Source organism: Galeopterus variegatus, unplaced genomic scaffold (genome assembly GCF_000696425.1).
Source record: "Galeopterus variegatus unplaced genomic scaffold, G_variegatus-3.0.2 Scaffold686, whole genome shotgun sequence".
In the NCBI taxonomy this organism is placed as follows: Eukaryota; Metazoa; Chordata; class Mammalia; order Dermoptera; family Cynocephalidae; genus Galeopterus; species Galeopterus variegatus.
This window is the reverse complement of record NW_007726797.1, coordinates 149,023-167,608: the sequence shown is the minus strand read 5'-3', so window position 1 is coordinate 167,608 and position 18,586 is coordinate 149,023. Positions and strand designations below refer to the sequence as shown.

Below are 18,586 nucleotides of genomic sequence, written 5' to 3'. Positions count from 1 at the left end.
CGTCCACTGGTTCGACACTATTGTCTGTCTAGGATGCTGCTGGGGCTGCCTATTTGGCATGGCTGCGTGAGTGTCTGCTTGGTCGCCTGCTGGCACCTTGGGTGTGTGGTCGTATCAGATCTTGGGTCTCTCTGGGGAGGTGCCTCTCTGGTGGGTGCGTGGTCTCTGCAGATCTTGGACCTCTCTGGAGGGGTGTCTCTGGTTGGTGTGCACTCGGCTGGGCTGGGGATGGGGTCCGGAGGTGGTGAGACCTACCTGCTCGGTTGCTCACTTGTGCTGTGCGGTGCATGGTCTCTGTGGGATTCACGCCTCTCTGGTGGGGCACCTCTCTGGTCAGCACGCACTCAGCTGGGCTGGGTATGGAGTCCGGCAGTGGCGAGGCATACCTGCTTGGTCGAGCTCTGGTGCTGCGGGGCGCATGGTCTCTGCGGATCTCCAAATTAGACTAATTTTAAATGTAAGGACACAATACTACACTGAGTCTTTTTACTCAATACCAGTTCATTTTATAACTGAGACTAGAATCCTAGATTTTAAATTTCAAAGAGCCCATTAGTTCTCGGTGTATGCTTTCCACACAGTTTGAAATTCAGATGTCTTAGAAAGCTAATGAAAAATACTACTGAAAATCCTAGAACTATCCCATCATGAGTTAAGAAAATGATTGATTTAATTTTACCAGAATCTGAGTGAAGAATGCCCCTTATAAATGATGAATGAGATGAAGTATGTAAATATTTTCATTGAAATGTGACTTTAGAAAATGGTTAGTTGCTATCTTTAAATATACCTGAATTGAAAAGTAATCAAATACCAAAATTCTTCCTAAATAGTTAAAAGACAATTCATGAAACAGAGACTTACTAATGAGCATATCCTTTTAATTTTTAATTTTAGCAGATTAACTGATTTTGAGTATATTCTTAGCCTGGCTTTTCAGATCCTCTAGTTTAATATCTTCATTTGTATGAGATAATGTTACTGATGTGGGAGTATGCTTTTAAGACACAGGTGTCTTTCCTACTTATTATGGATTGAATTGTGTCCCCCAAAATATACATTTAAATCCTAACTCCCAGAACCTCAGAATGTGACCTTATTTGGACACAGGGTCATTATACATATAATTAGTTAAGGTGAGGTCAAACTGGATTAGGGTAGGTCCTTAATCCAGTATCACTGGTGTCCTTATAAGAACAGGAGAGAGATGCAGAGAGCAGAATGCCAGGTAAAGACGCAAAGGAAGATGGCCATGTGACGACAGAAGTAGAGACTGAAGTTATGAAGCCAAAGAACACCTTCGGACATAAGAAGCTGGGAAACAACAAAAAGGCCTCCTCACTCTGGTTTCAGAATGAGCATGGCCCTGCTGACATCTTGATTTCAAACTTACAGACTACAGAACTGTGAAAAGACAGATTTCTCTAGTTTTAGATCACTCAGTTTGTGGTACTTTGTTGTAGCATCCCTAGGAAACCAATACATCGCTCCACAGAAACATTGTGAAATAGTCAAACTTCATATTTGAAAAAGTGAGTATTGTTTAACAATGGGTTTTTTGCTCCACAGTCTAATAGTAATAATAATAGGTGCTTTGCATGATGCTTGTCAACAGTAGTTTACTGCTGGGAAAAGAGCAAGAACATGGAGAGAATCCCTTGTTCTGCAGGCATACATGGATGGCTAAAGCCTGAAGGGAAAGCACGAACACTAAGAAAAGTCCTCTAGCACCCCACTCTAAGCACAAGGTAAGATCAGCCCACTTCTGGAGGAATTTGAAGAAGGTACTGCACTGAAATAGGTTAGCAACAATAAAACATGAACTCAGCTCAACTGACTAGACTGGCTTGAGTCCTACCCCATACTAACTGCCTAAAAGAAAGTGTGCTCATTTCCAGAGATTAAATACCGTTAATTTCAATCTCTACAGTTTTTCTACACACAATGTCCAGCATTTAATAAAAAATTAAGAGATGTATCAAAAAAGGAGAAAAAAAACGATGTCAAAGATGAATCAATCAACAAAACCAGACTCATAGGTAATCCATATGTTAAAAGTAATAGTCAAGGACTTTAAAATAACTGTGATTAATATATTAAAGGATCTAGTGGAAAAGTGAATAATATCCATGAACAGATGTGGAATTTTGCAGAAAAATGAGAGTTATAATGTATCAAAAAAGGAGAAAAAAAACGATGTCAAAGATGAATCAATCAACAAAACCAGACTCATAGGTAATCCATATGTTAAAAGTAATAGTCAAGGACTTTAAAATAACTGTGATTAATATATTAAAGGATCTAGTGGAAAAGTGAATAATATCCATGAACAGATGTGGAATTTTGCAGAAAAATGAGAGTTATAAAAAAGAGTTAAATGGAACCACAAGAAAAAAAAGCATAATATCAAAGATAAAGAATTATTTCAATAGGCTGAATAGTTGACTCAACAAAACCATGGAAAGACTCACTGAATGTGTAAATCAATAGAAATTATACAAACTAAAACACAAAAAGACAAACGTAGTGGGAGTTGGGAAACCCAGAGCACCCAAAGGTTGAAGAAAAATAGCAAACAGTCTAACGTAAGTGTGACTGGAATAACAAAAGGAGAAGTGATAGAGAACAGAGTAGAAGAAATATGTGAAGAGTTAATAGCTGATAATTGTTCCAAAAATAATGAAAGATATCATGCCACAAATCTCTAAAGCTTAACAGAACGCCAAGCAAAACAAACAAAACAATTATACACACCAAGACACATCATAGCCAAGCTGCTGAAAACCAAAGAAAAAGAGCATCTCTTATTATAGAAGAGCAAAAATAAGAATCACAGCAGACTTCTTGCTGGAAACTATGCAAGCTAGAAGACAAAGGAATAACATCTTTAAAGTACAACCCAGAATTCTATACCCAATGAAAATATCTTTCAATAAATAAGGTGAAGTAAAAATTTTTCAAACAAATAAAATCTGAGAGAATTCACTACCAACAAACCTATTATGCAATAAATATTAATGTTAAAGATATATATTGCAAACCATAGGGCACTGACTAAAATTTTTTTAAAAGTATAATAAGCCAATAATGAAGATACATGAGAAGAATAATCCAAAAGAAGGCAGAAAAAGAGGGAAAGAGGAACAAAGAATAATTCAGACAGGCAGAAAACAATCAGGAAGATGGTAGATTTCAAGCCAACCACACAAAAACTACATTAAATACATATGGTCCCACTTAAAAGGTAGAGATGGTCTGAGTGGATAAAAAAGCAAGACTCAACCATGCTGTCTACAAACCCACTTTAAATATAAGAACATTCAATAATATTAAAAATAAAAGGATGGTAAAAGATATATGATGCGAACACTAATCCAAGGAAAATTGGTATGTCTATATAGTCAGGCACAGTAGACTTCACAACAAACAACATTACCTGTGATAAAGAGAAACATTACACAATGATTATGGAGCTAATTCATCACGAAGACATAACAATCTTAAGGTGTAAGCACCCATAAACAGCCCTCAAAATATGAGAGCTAGCCAGTAGCTCAGTTGATTAGAGTGCAGTGTTGTAAAATCAAGTTCAAGGGTTCATATCTCCTTACTGGCCAGCCACCAAAGCGAACAAACAAAAAACAAACAAAAAAATACATAAAACAAAACCTGATACAACTGGGGGGAAATTGACACATCCACAATTACAGAATAGGTGCTTTTTAAAGGCTAATTTAGCCTTTGTGTCAGGCACAGTGAATATAAACAAGTGAATACTTGCTTTCGGAGTTTCTATGCCAAGGAGAAAGACAGAGTAGTAAATAGAATAAAAGTTTCACTACAGTTTTTTTACAAGGTGTTATGGAAGCACAGAGAAGAAAATACATACCTCTTCTGCAAGAATGGATGGAGGGAAAAGGACAAAGGAGGTTTATATAAACCTTCGCAGGAATAAAATGTTCATAATAAACATAAGTATAAATCTCCTAATATCTATAAATAATGAATCCACAATAATAGGCAGATTTAACACTCTTCATCCCCCCAACAAAGAATTTTTCAGGACAATCATAATTAAAATTTTTGTTTTCTATACACCTTCTGTACAGGGGAAACCACAAAGCAATAGATATTTGTCTGAAAACTTGAAGAATATACCTATGTTTGTCTAATTGGTTTAATGAGATGGGAACAGTAAAACTCTCAGATTTTTATCTGGATTTCCTTAGTTATAACTAAGAATATAATCAAATCAAAACATCCTTTATTTCCCAATGAATAAAAATGGAAGACAGTATTTCATACACTGCTCTCTATATTTACAGAAAGTGTCAAGAATAAAGGATCAAATATGGTAAGTCATGTTTATACACACACATTTTTAAATAAAGTTTTTAAACTTGGAAAAATACAAAAAGTTTTTCATTCATCACTTGGTTCTGCTCCATCTTCTTTCAATTATGTAAAACTTATTTTTCTGATTTATAACAGATTAAATAAAATATTGATTTAAGATTAGCTTTTAGTAAAATTCTTAGAACATATTCCTGTATCTGCATTCTAAGAGCTCAACTATTCACACAGAAGCATAAATGTATTTAATAACAGTGTATTTATGTATTTATGACAGTGGTAACTTCTTCAAATACAGTTATTTTCAGAGACAATGAGCCAGAGACCTGGTTTTTTGATCATCACTATCACTGATTTAGCTGTTGATCCTGAAAAGTCACTTGAACTCTCAGGCCTCAGTTTCCTTATCTGTAAAACTTAGCAGGGGTGAACTGGATGACTTCTAAAGTCCCTTCTATTTTAAAAACTATAAATGGTATTTATTTTCTCATGATTCCCTTCAATTTACATATCCTGTGCAAGTAACAATATCTGAATATATGCTAAATTCAAGAAATTATTTAAACTTTTTGTATGTTTACCTCCAAAATATATAATAAAAAAATACAGAAATTGCATACCTGCCATTTCCTCATGTGTCTTTATAAAGAATCTCAGACTTAATATTGCCCCTAGCAGAACAAAATAAAAACAAACAGCAAAACCCAGAAAAACAAAACATAGCAACCTCTGTTCTTTCCTACGTCAGCAAATTATCCCATCCTCTGTCCCAGTACTCAAGAGCCAATTCTAGGACTCACTCTTGATTTCTCCCTTTCTCTCATTCCTTATCCAATCCATCACTCTAAATACTTTCCAAATTCTTCTGATTCCCCCCATCCTTAATATCAAATTTTACTCCAAGTCAACATTACGTCTTGCAAGGACTACTACAAAAATCTTTTAACTGGTCTCCATGCTTCCGTTCTTAACTATTAACTTCCCTTCTTCTCAAATAATTTTCCATACAGGTACGAGAGTGAGGTTTTTAAAATCTAAATCAGATCATGTCACTCCCTTGCCTTCAATGACTTTTCATTACTTCAGGATGCTTTACAAGGCTTTCCATGATTTAAGTCTTTACTCCTTGAACCTTGTAGCACAACACTTCCTGTTCACTGCATATCAGATACCCTTGGACGCTGGTCTACTCTTTAAACACACCAAATCCTTTCCCTTCTCAGGGCTTTGTAACTGCTACACTTCTATAAGGAATATTCATCCCCTTCTCTTTACACAGCTAGCTCATTCTCATTTTTCAGATCTCACCTCAAACAACATCCTCAGAGAGAACTTTCTTTACCCTCAGGTACTCTCCACTACATCACCTTGTTTATTCCTTGATATCAATGATCACTATCTGTAAATACCTTCTTTTTGTAGTTTCTATTTTCTTATTATCTATTTCCTCCTGTGCAAGCCCCACTAGGATAGAGACTTCCTGCTCTTATTTTCTCCTGTGATCCCCATCACCGGGCACAGTACCCTGAACAGGGTGGGCTTAATCAATATTTGTGACTTGGATATGAGTGTACTTCAAAAAGTTCACGGAAGGGTTTGCCTTAATCTCTTAATTCTATTTTCCACAAACATTTTTAAGTACCCTCGTATACACACCAAAGAATTCAAAGGCACAGAGTGAGAATTTACTGACATTTACTCATCATCACTACTGAAGAAAAGCCCACTCAAATCATATAGACCATGATATAGGTACCAAGACTTTCTATATGCAGAAACATTAATAAATGTTTTCAATGACATAAAGGCATGTTTCTAATTGTAGTAACATTCAATAGAGATAAATTTTTCCTAGGTCATATAGAAGGCTGATTGAAAACAGGGAGATTCAATAGGTTAAATCTTTGTTAGTTTATTTCCTACTATGGTGGTATGTCTCTTGATCTTGAGTTACAATCCTTAACATCACACTCTATCTGAATTTAAGATAAACTTTTTACAAATGACAAAGGATTATCCTCCAATATAGAAATTCTAGTCTTTGAATCTACATAATGTATTTTCTCAATACATAAATTTTATAAGTACAGGCATTACTGTATGTGACCTATATCTTCAAAGGGAAAAAAGAACAATCGTTTTTGGTGTTAAAAGGCGAGTCTTTATACTCAAAAATGTTTGTAGCCAATGACCTAAACCATTACGAGTAGTATATTTTTGTAAGTCAGATATATTGGCTATTTTAATCTGCATGATTATGAAGGATTTTTTTGTATTCCTCTTAAATATACTGCTTTTTAATTTTGCTGAGTGCTATTTTAATTTCCTGGAGCAGAATAATGGTAAATAGATATACCTACATTGTTAAGATAAAATCAAGAGGTATTTATGAATTCTACTAGGAAAGAAAATTAAATTCTGATGCTTACATTTCCCCCTATAATTTTGCCAAAATCGTGAATTTCTATTATGGACTTTAGACATAATCAAATGCTTTAAGCATTCAAATGAAAAATTTGAACCCTTCAACATCTTTTCTCAAATTCAAAAAGCAATTTATTTGCTCATGTTCCAGGTGCAGGTAAAATCTATGAAAGCAAAAGCTTTTTCTATCAGTGAAACTGTAAAAATGAGACGTGAAGAAAATGCCACCATGACTGTTTAAATACTCCCATATGGAAAAAGCATAAACTTACAATTTAATGACATAGTATTATATCCAAGTTTAAATTTTGCCTTCATCCAGGAATATTTTCAAGGATTTATATATTTACATTTGTAATGCCAGGTCAGGAGGAAATAAATAAAATCTTCATTTCCCAAAGCATTGGTATCACAGATGCAGTTTAAAATTAGGTCATGGCACAGCAGCTGGTGGACAGAGCTTTGGTATGCCTGCTGATATTAGTATTAATTTCTGTAGTCCAATAGATTTCTCACATCAGTTAAAATTGCTTGATAATTCTACTTTTTCAAAAACCCTTTACATAATACAGGATCTGTAAATGACAATACATTTGCTAAAGAAATTTGTTACTCTACTCCCTGTATTTTTATATCTCTATATTATTTTATTAGCAAAAGATGCAATATCTGTAGTTTATAAACAAATTACAAAATAATTTATTAAACTAAATTAATGTCTATTAAAATTACCTAAAGTGACTTCTAAATAGCATTCAGATAACAAGTAAATAATTTATTGCTCTAAATTATTAGTCCAATTGCTCAAAATCAAAATTAAAGTTTATCCCAAATATTTTAAATATGAGATGTTTTTGTAGAAAGCTACTTTATACTTAAAAGAAAATACAAGACTATATACAACATATGTATATGTGTTTGTGCAAATATAGCTATGTTTCAGAATTTTACCTGAACTGAAGATAACACAGTTTCTCAAAAGGTATAAACATTTATTCCACTCAGCAGGAAAAATGTGAATTATTCACCCTTAAACAGCATTTATTTTTCATATTCCCTCTCAGCCCAGGGAAGCACCCCCAATTTGTAGCAGGGACAAATTTGATTAAAAACACTGAAAGTTCACAGCTTGGGCACAAAAAAGAAAATTAGCAAAATTAAAACAAAACACTTAAAAAGAGCAGAGGATAATACATGTTCAAAGAGTTTCAGTAAGAAAACTAGAAATCTAATGTTTCATATGTCTGAACTTTGACTTTACCCTTAGGTGAAAATGATAAAGGTAAAGAAAAAAAAAAACATTTAAATTACAAAAAGCAACAAAAAAGACCTTTTTTTCTAGAGCTTTATAATTAGACTTTCCCCACCCTACGAAAGACTTGTTATCAGGTAGGAAAAATTCTCAAGGCCATTTGGGCTTTTGACTCAGAGACTAGGAGGGAACTTGGTATCCAAGAGACAAAAAATTAATTTGGTAACCATATATGACTTCTTCTTGAACTCAAGAAAAATAATCTAATATTTTTGCCATGTGCAATGCTATCTCACATGTTGCTTCCACTTTCTTTTTTATCAAATTAGTAACAATTACTCAAAAACTATTATTCCATGTCTTCACCAAGGCATTAGCTTTTTATAACATAGTACTCGGAAACTAAGCGAGCATTGGAAAAAAGCAGTTATATCATGTTTTCTTTATCCTAGAATTTTTATTAAGGTAAAAATGCATAGAATCTTAGAACTTTTAATACCATTTTAATAAATGAGGGATTTTAATTTGATATCAAGTACAACGATGGAAAGATCGTAGTTCCTCAAAGTGTAAACTATCTGACAGGTTAAGTATTTACCATTACTTTAACCTGGTGCAGTGCTACGCAAGAACCAACCAAACTGATGAACATCTCCATCTGATTACTATGTCCTTCACATTTTAATTTCATTCTCTCTGCCCCAGTCAGCATTTACCACATCACACCTGCCCCCCTATAACAGCTTCCTAATATCTCAGCTTCACATCTCTTCTCATTCCAATCCAAACTATATGCTGCTACAAAACTGAAAATATCAATTCTTTGAGTTACTTTCAGTGCCTCTTTCCTCTCCACACCTCAAAGTACAAAATAACTCCTTAGTCTACAGAAATTTCAAGTGCACAACACCCATTAATGAATGGATATAAAATCAAGATCTCTAACCACAGGAGACCTACACTACCATTTGGTTATTTTTAAAAATCCTATCTTCATGACTGTTTATAACATTCTGCACAGCCCCAATTATGAACTTTCCAACACAAAAAGTTTCCTACCATCCTCTTGCTGCTGAGTTTTATTAACAGATGGGCTTGACTTCTACCTCACTGGGAAGATGGAGGCCATGCCAGAAACACTCTTGACTGCCCAATTTACTACTTTAGAATTTTCACTTATCTCCTATCATTTTTCTCTAAGGCAGTAATGTCTTTTCACATTTTCATAACAACCCATTTACTTGGGTTCACAATTTCTTTCTTCTTCTTTTTTTGGTTCATGATCTTTCCCCATCAATTATCTCTTCTCTAGGAAATTTACTCTGTCATTGTTCTTAGGGTCCTAGCCCTCTCCCTAAATCTTACTTTGGCGCTGTCAGTTTTGTTGATTTTCTTCCTAAAAATCAAATTGGGAGGGAGAAAAAATTAGAAGCAATTTTGTCCTTCACTTTAATTGCACCAACCCAGTAAAAAAAATTATCGTTGTGGGACATGCTTTAAAATTTTATGTGTATGTGTGTATATGTCCCATCCCTCTCTCATCCTCCACCCCAAGTAGGGCTGAAAGAAACAAGGTCATTTCCCATAGAAGAAAGAATATGTATGCCTCCTGGATATATGAAGTTTTTAAACTTTCTATTTTGAAATAGAGAGTCACAGGAAGTACCCCTCCCCCACCAAAAGTAAGTACAGAAAGGTCTCATATACCTTCACTCAACTTCTCCCAATGCTAACATTACAAAATTCTAGAACAATAACCCAACTAGGAAACTAACATTAGTATAATCTACAGACCTTATTCAGATTTCATCAGTTTCTACATGCACTAGTGTATGTGTGCGGGCATGAATGATTCTAAGCAATTTTATCATATGTACAGATTCATGTAGCCACCACCAGCGTGGTATTTTTACATATTCTCTTTCATGCAAATCTGATTTTTATCAAATTGATAACAGGCTTAAAAAATTAAAGATAAGCATTTTTTTTGGTCTCTGAAAATAGAATTGGATATGTTATACAACATGCAGAAACTAACAATGAATACAAAGTAGAATTGTATTGTGGTTTACAACTAACCTAGTAAATGTATTCAGGTCAAAACTTCTTCACATTTCAAATTTTTAAGTTGTATCCTTGAAGCAATCTCAACCACCAAACAACACATTTGGGCTATACTACCCAAACATAACCACCTTTGCTAAACTAATCAGTACTATTTCTCGGATTCTGTTGAAGATTAGTACAAGAAACAATCACACGGAGAATATCTGGGCAACTTTTGTACAGCCATTATTGAAGACATTGTAACACATCAATGTCTTTTATATACTTGTACTTGTGCACAAATTCATCTAGAGAACTAATGATATCTTGATAAATCCCATCTAGCATTTTGTCTCAATGGTTTTTCATCTGATTGAAGAACTGAAATATTTCTTTTTAGCATAAAATAAAAATTACATAGAATATTACATTGTTTTTTCATGCCTGCTAAGAAGCTCAAATTAAATGAGTGTTTGTATATAGTTAAGTACATTATTCCTGATTCCTACTTCAGTACAATTATCTTTGCCTCTTTGAATGATTTCTGGCTTTTATATCACTAATGTAAATATCACGTATGCGTTAACATGTGTATTACATTATGTCACAGCACACTTCAGAAAATAATATTCATAGTATTTGCTTTGCACAGCAGTTCATAACCTATATTCTCTCTCTATATATATATATAAATTTAATTCACATAAAAAGCCCACTTTACTAATGAGAAAACTAAAATCAGAAAGATTAAATGACAACTTAGTAAATGGTAGAGCTGGAAATCATATCCATTTCCAATATCTGCCTTCTAGAGGGTATATTAAAATTTTATAATTATATAATTTTTAAACGAACTACATTTCTTTTCTAATCAATGCATTATTTGCTTGATTTCTACAAAACAGCTGCAATAATACTTTCACTATCCATTTATTTTTATTCTGATCAAAACCCACATATTTAGTGTGTATTTTGTCAAGATACGTTCCCTTGTTCATTTTATTTTCTCTACCGTATTAAAAGCACCTTAATGGCATGAAATTTTTTTTAGCACTTATGATAGTGTTATAAAGCAATATCTACTTCAATCTCTCTCTCTCTATATATATATGACATCTTTACAATAGAGTATTTTCATTTAATAATAGTTATAATTACTGCCTTTAAAAGTAGCAGTAGCATATAGTTTATTCTTACATACATGATGTACTTTGATGATAAACTCATTCATAAAATACAACAGATTTATTGATGAAAGTTGAATAATCTTATTTTTATGCTACTTATTGGCTGATAATCCTATTTCATTCTAAAACTAAATACCAGAAAAAAATAGGGTAAATCTACAGACCTGCAAAACCCTTTAATAACATAATTAATCGAATAACCTAATTTATTGCACTGAAATAAATATTTATTTTAAATGCCAACTATAAATAGTTCCCTGCCTAATACAACTGCTACAAATACACTCTGATTACTTAGGCAATTTCAAAGCGTGTCTATTACACTCATACATACTTATTTGACCAATTTACATTATAAAATATTGTATAATTATTGATAATTACTTTTCAGCATTTGCAGTCAGCACTATAAAATTCTTTCTTCCTCCTTTATATATGAATAATGTAGCACAGTAAGAATTACTAATACACAAATGGGTACATGCACATATTTGAGCATCCTTCCCATTTACACTTGAAATCAAGGAAATAAACAATATTTATTTCATTTAATAAACACTGGCTTGGCAAGTCTAATCACTACCTCATATTTATTCACTTATCAGTGAACAAGAATATAATTTTCTTTTCTATACCACGTGAGATAGCATATCATATGAGCTTAAGTGTGCATATCTTTCCAGTAACAGAACTAGTTATATAACAAGCATTAGTTTTATTTCTGTGGAGTATACTTACATTCATAAAGCAAATATAATTTCACAGGGCCTAGTTTCCTGCAGTTTCAGGTTTAGCCTAACTTCTTAAAAGTACATATAAAATGTTAACCTTGCAAAAGACAGGAAATTTTTCCCCAGGCTCTTCTCTGTTGTAAGATAAAGAATTGTAGCACAGCAAGGGTGCTGGCTCAGAGGACAGACAGGTTACTAACTGATACGTAAAGATACTGGGAAATTGCTGTAAGGAGAGAGAATGTTTGCTAAGATCAAGCTTTTGTTGGTGGATTGACTTAAATTCTTGCAAATTGCATTATGGAATGTCACCTTGCTTGTTTTACTGAATGTTACCAGCCTATATTGTTAAACTATAACCCCACCTATATTCTTTTCCTGTAACTTCCCGGTCTGGAGAATAAGTGCAGGGCGAAAACCCCAATTCACGGTTAATTTCTCAAATGGAAGGAATGCCTCTCTCTTGAGGGTTCTGGGAGATTAACCCCTTCAGGGCTTCTCACTGCTCAGAAGAGATGGGCTTTGAATAATCCTTTGCAGCTCCATCACCCAGAGGGAAAGAGGTGACAAATCCGTGGGAAGCAAAGCAACATATTTCTATAAAGAGGTATACCTGTTTAATTCTAAAATGTATTCATTGGTTTATACATTCTTTTTCCTGTGTATAAAAAGGCACAAATGTTTAATTTCACATAATCATTTTCTTCTAGCCACTACTATCTTTCAACCAGTTCTTCAAATATCAATTATTTCCTGACCTCAAACAGTAATGTCCACAAACAGAGAAAACTCAGTCTTTAATCACCGATATATCCCTAGGAATTATAAATATAGGATGGGATTTTAACAAGAACTTTCCAAAAGTATAAGGTCATTTAAATGTATCATTAATTTAAAATGTGCACAGCTGTATAAACAAAACAAATCACTGAAAGGAGGGAATGCCAAAAAGATGGCCAGATAGAGAAAACACTCATTTTTTAAATATCACCTTTGAGAGGAATATGTAATTAAATAGGTCAAAGGTATGTATTTCTGAAATATGATACTGTATTATTTCTCTTTATTTAAAACTGCATTCCCTAGCATATCCCATCATATACACAGCTTTGCTGAAATACAATTTTTCCCTCTTCTTTAATCTAAAAGATGTCAAACTTCTGATAGAGTTATTCTGGCAAAGTTAAAGGGTAAAATAGTTTAAAAGTGTTGCTTATATCAGAAGTCTGCTTGGATGCTTTGAAAGAGAAACCCATAAATGAACTGCCTTAGAGGCTCTCTGGAAGAAAAGTAAAAAGATTAGGCCTTTTAAATGAAAAATGTTCCCAGCTAGTGATCCTTTCACTTCCATATGCAAGGAGGAGACAGATTCAAAAAGTTCACAAGCAACAAAGCCTTACTCTGACCCATTTAACAGTGATGTCAGTCTGTTACCCCATGTTAGATTTATATAAGAGTGTTTTTTTCTATTAGAAAGAGTTTCTAAAATGGACACTGTCAAGGCTGGTAAAACTGAAATCTGACCTACTTTTTATCCAAAAATTTCCATGGTTTTTATGGTAAGTAATCTACAGTTGGAGCTCTCCCCCTTTCAAATAAACTATATTAACTGAAAGATGACAGCAAATACTTTCCTTCTTAGATGTCAAAGTAAAAATCTATAAAACATGCACAAATATCTCAAGTTTTTATCTCCAATAGTGAATTCCTTATAGTACTTTCTGTATACATCAGCTTTACTTCTATTGTAAGCCTACTATCATCCTGAATAAACCCATATTAAAAAAAAATTCATTTGGAATACATTAATTAAAAGACAAAACTGAGTAGTCTGACAGGTAAATTTGATAAAACAAAAGCATGTGAATTTTAAAACATACTTTATTTGGAAGAAAAAGATTCCTTGTATTTACAAGGCTGTTATGTATAGTTTTCTATTTTCCTTTTAAAAATAAAGCATTACATTCCTGAGAGAGAAGAAGGTTAATGAATTAGTTAAAATAGAAGCCATTAAAACCTTTTTAAAACTTTTGGGTCTCTTAAAATTCCCAATTGTCATAAATACAATGAAAAATGTATTACAAATAAATTCAGAAATCAACCACACAGCATCACATTTATAGGCTTTTACATCATTCTTGTTCATTCAAATAAAGACACTGTAGTTTCCTGAAATAATTCTGGAGAAATCACTAAGAAGTTCATAGACATTTAAATTCAAATGAAAGAGTAAGAAAGCATACAATCTTATGAAAATTATATGCATAAGACAGGATGGCACGATAAACACATTTTCATCATGTGATTCACAGTAATTAATTACTTATATTTATTCATTTTAAAATTGCTAACTTCATTTTCCTTAACAAAGGTTTAAAAGTATAAAAATATGGTCTTTATTCACTATGCTTAATTATCCATTTAGCTATAATTTCCATTGAATTAAATGAGATAAAGTGATTATATTTATAAATAAATGAAACAAAAAATAAATAACTGCATAGCCTAAAGAATATCCACAGAACTTTATACTATATATCTCATATGATAGCGTAAATGGATATGATAAATAGTGTAATAACAGACTTCAGTTTTATCAAAATGATAATCTCATGAACAAGACATTACCCTAACTTCAAGTTTCTTTAGAATACACAAAAAATAAAATTGCTCTGTGTCCATAAAAATCATAGCAATATGAGACAAAAGATCACTGTGTGTTTCTTCTATTTTGCCAATACTTAGTGAAACTCCAGGAAAGGACAGAAGTACTCAAAACAGATAATATTCCCTATGTTCAAACAATGCATAATTCAAGAATAACTAAACTGAACAAAGTCTGAAGTATACTTTTGGTAGCTTTTAAATTCTAGTAACAAACACTGAAGAAGGACAAGAATAAAAACAGTAATAATCAATACTCTGCAAGTACATGCCATCAATCTTTGACATTATTCTGCAGAGGTCTTTTTAATTGCTAAAATTAACCATGTAAAATATACATTAAATGGATCATTCTTGAAAGCTGAGATTACAATCTACTGTGTTTAACAGAAATTCTAAATGTGAAAATGCAGTAATAAACATAAAGCAACAGAATTTTGTAAATAAAGCTAATACCCTCAAAAAAAGGAACTGAAATGAAGAAGCAGACAGGTAAATTTATATGCAGTACTGGGGATTGGCAACTGTTAAGTTAAAATTCATATTAAGACATCCATGTCTTCAGACATACTATTGATATTTCAACAATTACAACTACAGTAACATATGTTCCAGAAAAAGTAAGAAATGGGGAACAAATGAGGCTAGTTTTACTACAATTGCTCTATCAGTTATAACTGATAACTGTAGTTTCAATCTTTTTTCTCCTACTTCTTTCTTATACCATAAATGAATATGTTTATGTCCCCCCCCCCCTTTTTTTGGTGACCAGCCAGTCTGGGGATCTGAACCCTTGACGGTGGTGTTACCAACACCACTATTTAACCAAGTCAGCTACCCGGCCAGCCTATGCCCTCACTTTCTATTTGGCTCACTCGCTTAAATCACTTTTTGAAGTGCTGCCTGTTACAAAAGACATGGCCCTTTTACTTATATTTATAAACAGGGAAAATTAGCATTAGAAGTTATCCTAGTTATATAAATAAAACTAAATTCCTAAGAGGCTTTAAAGGTGAATGATAAAATACATGTTTTGGGCTCAAAAATAGAAATCTAAGGAAAATGAGGATAAGCCTAATTAAACTGAATATACTCAAGATTTTTCTGTATTTTGTTTATATGTGGAAAAAAGCAGTAGAAATTGTAACATTTTTGCAATATACCCACACCTGAGTTCTTGCTTTCTCTTTGCCTAGTGGAACAGTGTATTATAGAAGGTGGTGAGGATGGCAATGACATAATGACAAATAGGAATGGGGTCAATGCAAACGCAGTGGCCAATCTAGCTTTTGAGAAGATAATGGTTTTTATGACTGGTTTTATTAAATTGCAAGTAACTAAAAATATATTTGGACAGACCTAGAAACTCACATAAGCATTCTTATTCAGAGATAGTACTTCAATAGAACTTAATTGAAAAGACATACACATTTTTTTTCCTAAATTTAAAAGCCCCAATTTTTAAGAAATTGACTTACTTTCTTCTGAAAATATCATTTGTAATAGTAGAAGAAACGTGTTCATTTCCTATAATTTCTTACTTAAGAATATGATAGCTCAAATTTCCATTGGTTCTGCTGAATAAGCAGAGCTAAATCATACCAGCCCATGTTAGTGTCTTAGCCTAGAAAAATCAGTGCTAACACCAAAGCAAAATTAATCTGAAAATCATAATTCTTACAAATTTATGAGTATATTAGTGATATTTCAACACTTACGGCTATCATAACATATGTTTCCTAGAGCCCTGCCCGTTTGAAGCAGCACTTCCTGGTCTTTGCTATTTAGCAGCTGCACCAGTGGTGAAATCAATCCAGCATCCACACATGGAACTCGCATAAATTCTGAAAATAAGAGACATATCAGTTAAAAATCTGATCACAATTTATCTCCCTTAATAAAATAAGTCATCTCCTTGTATAAATACCTACTGTTAAAATGTTTAAGGTGGCTTACTATTTTATGACTACATTTCTGTTAAAGTACCCTGTTGCAAACCTACTAAATACTTCATGAAATAAGGATACATAGATGAATGGGATCATATTATTCTTTGCTGACAGTCTCTGCTATAAACCAAAAGATTTTAATTACCCTTCATTACAATTAATTTATCACTATATAATTACTGGATGTGCTTTGGAAGCAGTATGTGATGATGAAAACACTGGCAATGTTCTTTCTATGAGCCTGATAATTAAAGTACGACAGTTATAAACTAAGCCATCAAAGTGCCTAATTTTTTACTATATGTTCTCTAAAAAGGCAAAATATAAAATTTTTAAAAAAGGTCTCAGTGAATCACTAAAAATAATAGATACCTTTCAATTGGTAAGACCTAATGAAATCATTTACTCCTTATCTTCATTCCTATTCTTTATTAAAACCCACTTTATGGCTCACTCATATCTGCTGCTGTACCCATGCATATATAGGTCTAAAGCACCAAATGTTAAGCTTTATTATACTTCAAACTCATTTTTCCCCTTAACTTTATAGTATATCATTGTCTATTTGCTGACTCCCAATAATATAACCATAGTCATGATTAGAAAAACTTTTTTTTCAATGTTTCTACAAAATTGAAGGATAACGAAGATATGTAATTGATGAAAGCTGTTCTGGTTAATAAAGTTAGTCGACAAACAGCTAAATATTTGACCTAAAACCTGTCCTACTAAAAAAAAATCATTATCTTTTCATTCTCACCTTCAAGGAGGTCTACTCCTTAATGTGTTCCACATGTACCTTAATAAGCAATCCTCCTTCTCTTTCCCTTCATTTTAAAAATTCTTAGAGCATACCATACAGGGCTGCTATGTTAGCTGTCTCCTCTGAAACAACTTTTCCTCCGTAAGACAGCTGTAAGTCACAGAGGTATTCTTCTCCACCTAAAAGATTTCATTCCTATCATATCTTATTTACTTATCACTATCTTACTGAATACCCTCCATAATTGAAACTTACAAGGCTGAGAGTATTTTCTACTTTTAAAGCTAAACTTTAAGTTTATCATTGATGGTTTTAACTAAGTAGTATGAGATATCCTACCACCTGGCGGGAAAACAAATTATGCTATATATGTCTATAAATTCAGTGACCATCTATAAGAGACGACACATCATCCTACTTGTCTACCTTGTAAACTAATGGTTATTTCAGAATATTTATAGATTTCAAATATTAAATTGATATGCCACCAACTCAAATTAAAGACAGACATTCACTACCCTTTTTGCCCAACTATGCCTAGTTTTCAACAGCGAGATCACTTCACTGACTACTAAAACAAGAAATTTAGGAATGGTCTGATATATACTCTTATTTCATAAATGGAACCTGTTGTTATATCTTATTACCTTGTTTGTCTGTTTTTTGTTGTTGTTGTTGCTATTCTTCAGGCAATGGCAACATCGATAAATTACTATTTTTCTTTGCTTGTATGTTGTAATTGCCTATACGATATCAATCTTTCAAAGTTTTGATTCTACAATCAATAGTTTCAGGTATTCTTAGAATGATGGAGGGTATATACTTATAGGACAATTGTGTAATCAAATAAAATGTCTTTGAACTGTTTCTTACTCAAATACATATAAAGATAAAACAAAGCTAGGATATTCCTCAGCATTCAGTCAATGTTAAAGCAACAATGCCAGTCTCTGGAGGTAGTAAACTCCTAGAAATCTTTTGCTTAAAATACTATATATCGGGCTGGCCCGGTGGCGCACTGGTTAAGTGCCCCGCTTGGGAAGCGCGGTGGCGCTCCCGCCCGAGGGTTTGGATCCCACATACAGACCAGTTCCCGCTCACTGGCTGAGCGAGGTGCAGGAGCAACACTGAGAGTTGCAATCCCGTTGCCGGTCCCCAGTCCGGTACGGGGGCAACACTGAGGGTTGCGATCCGTTGCCGGACATGGGAAAAGACAA

The 18,586-nt window shown here is 33.2% G+C and overlaps 1 protein-coding gene across 5 annotated transcripts in view; it reads right to left on the bottom strand.

The window, feature by feature from the left end:
- Positions 1-18,586, bottom strand: part of RAP1GDS1 (RAP1, GTP-GDP dissociation stimulator 1) — a 138,514-nt gene that overhangs the window by 63,442 nt on the left and 56,486 nt on the right. For all 5 annotated transcript variants that reach the window (XM_008571378.1, XM_008571380.1, XM_008571381.1 and 2 more), the window contains exon 4: positions 16,376-16,501. In XM_008571378.1, coding sequence (XP_008569600.1) covers positions 16,376-16,501 — 126 coding nt within the window. The remainder of the gene's footprint in view (positions 1-16,375; positions 16,502-18,586) is intronic.